General features: G+C 37.4%; 1 protein-coding gene across 1 annotated transcript in view; it reads right to left on the bottom strand.

Moving 5' to 3' along the window:
- The window catches only part of LOC113800161 (uncharacterized), a 12,543-nt gene extending 7,404 nt beyond the window's left edge, over window positions 1-5,139 (bottom strand). The window contains exon 1 of the mRNA XM_070142057.1: window positions 4,951-5,139. Coding sequence (XP_069998158.1) covers window positions 4,951-5,016 — 66 coding nt within the window. The 5' untranslated portion in view covers window positions 5,017-5,139. The remainder of the gene's footprint in view (window positions 1-4,950) is intronic.
- Between the last annotated feature and the right edge of the window lie 2,361 nt (window positions 5,140-7,500).

Raw genomic sequence — 7,500 nt, 5'->3', positions numbered from 1 at the left:
CTATACACAAATTATCAATGCTCCTTGGGTCACAAGTAAATATTATATTCAGAAATAGGCTCAAATGCTTCATCAATAACAACAACTTTCTTCACTGTATGGTAATGCTGTCCCATTTAAATCACTTCTATTCCAATAGGTAAATAACATCTACTGTATTAGGTAAGAAACTATTAAAGTAACTGGATCATCCTTAATAACAATTATCTGCATATGAATCTGAAGACATTTATATTCATATTTTCATAATCTCTAACAGTATAATTAGAAGTACCCCTCTAAAAAGAGACATCAGGGATCATAATGAATCTATCGTGTGTTGCTAGCCTGGGAATCTTTGGCGAGACAGAATTTTTAAAGATAATCAGAAGTCTCTTCAATCTCTTCAAGCTGGTACCTGGCACCCAGGACTAATCTGGGATCCACGAGACTGACATAATTAGAAAACAATTTTTAACATTGTTATTTTCTTGTATGCCTCAGTGTAATTTTCAATTACATAAACAGATCTATTATGAAACATTTTTTCTATTACCATATTTTTAGCGCTAGTAATATCCTTGACACAAACCATCTACATATGCTTACCCAAATCTTTAGCTTAAATGGTGTTTCTACTTCCAAACCAAACTTCATTGCTTCCATTCGTTAACCATAAGTGCTTAGTCACCAACATGTAAAATACTAGACATGCCTGACCTTACCTGTTTACTTCATTCCATAAATTCTGTGAAACATTTATTTGTTCTATCATTATCTTCATTATCAATGTAATTATTATTGACACTAACATTAGCATGCCATTATTAATAATACTAATAGTAATGAAAATACATTTTTCAAAATAAAAAATTCAAGGTGAGATCAGGAACTAACTTTCTAGTGCCTACACACTTGGGGAGCCACCTGTGTGTGCACAAAATTAATAAGCTAAAACTGCAGTTGTTTTTTGTATTAAGACAATCGGGACTTCCCAGACAAAATTTATATCATCAGATTTATTCTCGTGTGACGAGAAAGAGTCTGATGATAATTTCCGTAGCAATCATAGCCAACGATCTTGATGTGTTAAGTCCCAATAGCAGGGGAGGGCATGAAGTATATCAGGGAAATTATGGGGTAAAACAGGTTTAAATAAGAAACATACTGAACAGAAATGCATAAGACTAGCACAAAAAATGTTAAAAATCTGCTAATGAAACTCTACGGACATGCCCGCCAACTTTGAAAGTCTACGCATCGATGCACCAAAATTCGACCCTACAGACCTTCCAAACACCCAAAAGATGTCCTATCCCATAACCCAACCTAGCCTAGCAATTTACGGTGCTGTGACTAGGCATGAACTTCAGGTACTGCTCGAGGGGAGGGTTGATGGGGTGGCTCTGCCCCATAACACCCCCTAGGACACATTCTTTTCACCTCGGTATGCACAGCAAGATAGAGCTACATCCATACTGTAAACAATAAACCAAATGCCTTTATATATCGAAACACCAAACTGTCCAACTTCCCTTCATTTGTTTTGGTCAGTCTATTGTATGGATCACTTTGTTTCTAATCACGTTTTCCTGCATTTGGGGGACTTGACGGGCCCAGATATCAAATTACAATAGTTATAAAGGTCTATTTCTTCTTTGTTGCCACTGCATAGTCTTAAGAATAACCCAGAATCAACCTGGCTGCTAGAAACGCGAAAATGCGCATGTGCAGAAGGTTCTTCAGACCGATTCCTGCAAATCCCAGCATAATAAATCTTAGGACACATAAATGAGATATAATAACATTAACAAAGGCCTTTGAAAGCATAAACAGGTAACAGCAGACACAGACTTAGCCAAATGTCATTTTGACAAATACGTATTAATACAAACTACTTGAGAGAGCACAGGAATGAGTTAAGTGGTCATGATTTTTTTTACATTCGCAATGTCAACATGGCGAAATCTTAGAAAAAGATGGGTTGATCTCTCTTCTCTGTCATGTATCTCCTTTATTTTTGATTTGCGCACCTTATGCCACATATGAAAAGTGTCTTAGTTTACGTCAAGGTAATCATTTCATACACTTTTTTTTACCGTAACCCTGATTGTTATCTGCAGTAAATTTACCGAAACTGCAGTGGATAATGCATGTTAAGTGTTCTCCCAGCCTCAACTGGAGAAAAGTGAGTAATGTTTACAAGAGAGTTGGAATGGCTTTTAAAACAGGACAGTAATATCTACACAGGTTTTATTCGTATCTAAATTCCATCTTAATTTGTTGTAATCTGGATGTAATTTTAACCCAATAGCAGTCCAGTCACTTTCTGTGCATGATATATCACATCTTAAACTGTGCAATCTTGTTGTCATACATATAATAATTTTTAACATTTTGGGATTAGCCTTGCTAAAATATAGATACTTTTAAGGTTTTTATCAGGTAACTAAATGTTCTATAACATTTAGATGGACAGACTGATCACCATAAATTAAATTTCCATTGGAAACTTCTTTTCCCAATTTAAATTCTAATTTTTAAAGTATTTTTTCTTCTAATGAGGAACTCTTACTTTGGAAAAGGAATGTGCATATTTGAAAGTGTGTATAATATTAATAATGAGTTGACTATTATTAGTATGCACATTCCTTAAAAAGAAAAGGACTCTGATTACAATACACAATCACTGTATCCAAAATTAGTTACCACTATTGTATAACTACCACCTGGACAAAATACTAAGCATGCACTGATAAAAGGGAATGAATCGAGACTGGGTTCCTAGCACATTAATAACTGTTTATCCAGCGCTCCTAGAACATTATCTGTATTGTAAGAGGCCATCAAAGGCACACACATTTCATAAGATGATAACACTTCTCCACAGCACACACCATAGACACTTCATAAGCTCTAGTCATTCAGAGACTACTCATATGTCATGTCTGACCTTGAAACAACCTTTACAGTCAGCTGATCAAAATGAACTCAACAATAACCCACTGTCCAACTACTGCCATGACCGAGCACCTTCAGCACTTAAGATAAGGGAAGGAAGGAAGGAAGAGGGAAAATAAAAATACAGGAAAGATAGACCTTGGGCTGATTCTTAATCAAGTGGCAAATCAACATGGAAATCTATATGCTCTATCTGAGAAAATGAGTGATAAAGGTTTGTTGGCCTTTGCAGGAGTACCAAAGAAGTGCATGCCAACTATTTATACAAGAGTGTCTTGTAAAACTTTACAATGGCAATTTGTGTAGCTAGACAGGACATAGCAAATATACTGAATAAAGACCAGTCTTGAATGCCACTTTCAGTGTCTCTTAAACACTTACCTACGTGAAAGTGAATAAAAAGACAAAACAAACAAGGAAATCAATATCAAAATATCACTAATGGTAATCATTGAAAAATCCATACTATTGTTTATTTCACTTTGCCTCAGGTGAAAATCTTAATACTGACAAGACTAATGCACTGATCTTGTACCCAATCATTTTCTATACAATTTCATTTTTCTTAAACAATAGCCATTAACGTTAGATGGAAAGTTTTAAACTCAAATTTAGAAATGTGCAAAAAATTAGACAAGTGTTATTATCACTATAGGTTGGACAAACCCATTCTAGTGAAGTCAATGATTTACAATTAACCAGTGCTTAGAAAAACGAGAAAACACATTGGATATTTCACAAATTATAATATATAATGGTAATTTTACAGCATCACACAGCCATCCAATCTAGCAATCCTTATTCCTTCTTTCAATTATCAATGCTGTATCCATAAATCTGTAATATCCATTATCTCTTGTTATTTTCCATCGCATATATAATGAAATTATAGGTAATATTTAGAAGTGACTTTATCCCTCTGAGCTTAAGTCCCTATAATCCACACACATTGCCATGAGAACCAAAAACCTTCTTAACCGGGGCTTTTGGCCCCAGATCCAATCCAATCAACGTATTTCCTTGTCGGAGGTTCAGCCTCCGGACCTCCATCTGATTGCCTTGCACTTGCTCTCCACGTGGAATCTCAATGACCTACTTTGTTAATTTCTGAGGTTATTTTTTGCCTATGTATATGGGAATGTAGTTTTTCTTTGATTACTGTAGTGCCAACTTTCACAGCTTTCTTATTATCAACTTGCGAAGATGATATCATAGATGAAAAGTGTCTTATTTTCGATCATTCCGTTCATTACAACCAAATTCTACCTTGTACAACAAGGCTGTGGGAAATAAATTATACTTATATAACAAACAAGTGAATACTAACACAAGATAAATATTTAGAGGACCTCACATATCTGCTAAGGGCCTTACACCTGTTGGTAAAAGCTCGCTGACAACAACCTAAACAACCTTAGCCTCTTTTGACATGCGAGCTCATAGATCTCTCGGGCAATCTGTCGTCAGGCACAGAACCAGCCCCAAGTCCGGCAGACGCGGAAGAACGGCCAGTTGATGCCGGACAAGAAGTGGAAGTGCTGGTGTCTTTTGAATATCTAATACGTGTCTATAATCTTGAAACATAAGATACATAAGTATATTTGTCAAGTGTATTTCGGGAATTGATTGCGAATGAGGGTATTCTGCTAAAAAATATATAGTTACATAACTATCACAGCTGACAAATATATACTGTAAATATAATTCTAGTTTTCCCAATACAACACGCCACTATTGAAAATCCCTGAAAATCATTCTGCATAATAAATACAAACTTTTCCACAACTAAAAGCAATTGCAAAAGCCTATAAGAGTGGAATGACTTGCAATAAAAACATTGTCAGAATCGTAAAGAAACCCGCAATAACCAACAATCGTCCCATTATCTTCCTTCCTTCGTCCTTTCCCAACAAGAATGACAAAAATAACGCTTTGTTATTCCTCCCGAGAGCCTAAAACACGTCGAGAGGAGGACACCCGGCACCCGCTCGCTCCCTCTCGCTCCCTCACCTTGATGACGCCCGCCTTGTCATCGTTGACGAGCGTGATCTTCCTGGTGCTCTGGGTGGCACCCATCTCGCCCTTATTTCCTGGTCGCGGCCACGGTTAGTCGGGAAAATTGAGCTCGAGCCCCACGAAGATTCCCGGCCGAAGTGTTAACAGACGGCCATGGCGCCTGTGCTGCCCTCTGATGATGTCATGGATGTTGCGAGAACGGGTGACGTCATTGGTAGGCGAACGCGCGCCGGGTTTGAGCGGATTCGTTGCCATAGTCTTGGAAGAGGGTCTTTCTGTTATGTCTTTTGAAGTATGTATGTCCATGTTCTACGGAAAGGAGTCTTTAACCGTATTAGGCAATTGAGCGACGTCTACGTTTACTAAAAGTGTACAGTTTTACATCTCGCGTAAATATAAATTTTCCTTATTTTTATTATTTTTTTTTTATTATCAGCTTTTTATTTTACACGTTCAAAATAATAACAATAAGAATAACCGGCAACATCAATATCATTTATAATTATTGTTGTTATTATCATTATTATTATTATCATCATCATTATTATTACTATTACTATTATTATTATTATTATTATTATTATTATTATTATTATTATTATTATTATTATTATCATTATTATTATTATTATTATTATTATTATTATCATCATCATCATCATCATCATTATCATTATCATCATCATTATTTTCATCATTATTACTATCATTAACATTGTTATTGTTATTCTTATCATTATCTTTATCATTATCATTATTAGTAGTATTACTATTCTTATCATCTTAATCTTATTGTGGTTATCAGCATTTTCATTATTGTTATTGCTATTATTATTATCATCATTATTATTCTTATTTTTATTATTATTATTATTATTATTATTATTATTATTATTATTATTATTATTATTATCATTATTATTATTATTATTATTATTATTATGATCATTATCATTATCATGATTACTATCATGAATTTTGTTGTTGTTATTAATATAATTATCAGCATAATCATTATTATCATCCCATTACCATTACTAATGTTACTATTGTTATTTATATCATTATCATTATATCATTACTACTATTATCGTATAATTTTTATCAATATTATTATCATTATTATCAATATCATTATGAACGGTATTATCATTATCATTATCATCATCATCACTTCATCATTATCATTGCCAATTCCATCATTATCATAATCATTATTAGCATCATCATTATCATCATCATCATCATCACCATCATTATCATTATCATTGCCAATTCCATCATTATCATAATCATTATTAACATCCCAGAAATTGAGGATTTCTGGCTCCTGGTACCAGCGCCCAGACCCACACCGTTGGACATGGTACAGCGATGCGGGTAAAGCAGCCAAGGAGATCGACCACATTCTCGTTAGCACTCGTTGGAGGATCCTCCAGAACTGCAGGGTGTATAGGAGTGCTGAGTTCTGTGGTACTGACCATAGATTGGTTGTGGCTATCCTCCGGGTACACTTCAAAACTCCCCAGCGAACCCAATGAGCACCCAAGGGTGTTTCATCTGGACAGGCTGAAGGAGAGGGAGTGTGCTCGGAGGTTTGCTGAGACAATCTCTGATCGGTTCACAGCGCTTGACAACCTGACGGACCCTGTATTTCTGTGGGACACCTTCAAGCGCAAAACGCTTGATGCAGCCCAAGAATCGATTGGAGAACGCCCGAGAGCAAGACAGAATTCAAGCTTTCAGGAGACACTGGAACCACAGATGCTCGCCGTGCGGCTCGTCTGGCAGGGGATCGGGATTTGCACCGTTCTCAGGTGCTCAGAACTCGGTCTCTGTTAAGAAGGGACAAGGAACAGTTTATTAGGAATCTTGCTGAGGAGGTCGAAGGCCATTTCTTAGTAAATGACCTTCGTCCTGCATACCAAGCCCTGAGAAAGCTGAACTCCAAGCCCTCTTCACAGGTGACTGCAGTTCGCTTAGTGGGTGGCGAGATCGTCTCAGATCCTGTTGCAGTGAGGGAGCGTTGGGCTGAATACTTTGAGCAGTTGTATCAGCTTGACCCTCCAACAGTTAACCTGGATGTGGGTAGTGCCGTGATTCCGTTGCCGGACCCACCCATTAGCGAGGACCCTCCCTCCCTAGCTGAGGTTAGGGAGGCGATCTCCAAGCTGAAGAGTGGTAAAGCATCGGGTATTTGCGGCATCCCAGCTGAACTGTTAAAGGCTGGTGGTGAACTTATGGCGCGGGGATTGCATGCTGTCCTGGCTGCCATTTGGCAGTCCGGTACCGTTCCCTCTGACCTGTTGAGGGGTGTGGTCATCCCTCTCTGGAAGGGGAAGGGGGACCGATAGGACTGCAGCAATCACCGCGGCATCACACTGCTCAGTGTACCAGGCGAGGTTCTTGTCCGCATCCTACTGAGGCGTATCAGAGACCACCTACTAAGGCATTAGAGGCCAGAGCAATCCGGATTCACTCCTGGTAAGTCAACAATAGACCGTATCCTTGCGCTTCGAGTCATTGTAGAGCGCCGTCGTGAGT

Source organism: Penaeus vannamei, chromosome 28 (assembly GCF_042767895.1).
Source record: "Penaeus vannamei isolate JL-2024 chromosome 28, ASM4276789v1, whole genome shotgun sequence".
In the NCBI taxonomy this organism is placed as follows: Eukaryota; Metazoa; Arthropoda; class Malacostraca; order Decapoda; family Penaeidae; genus Penaeus; species Penaeus vannamei.
The sequence above is the reverse complement of the archived record's forward strand: the minus strand, read 5'-3'. Positions and strand labels throughout refer to the sequence as shown.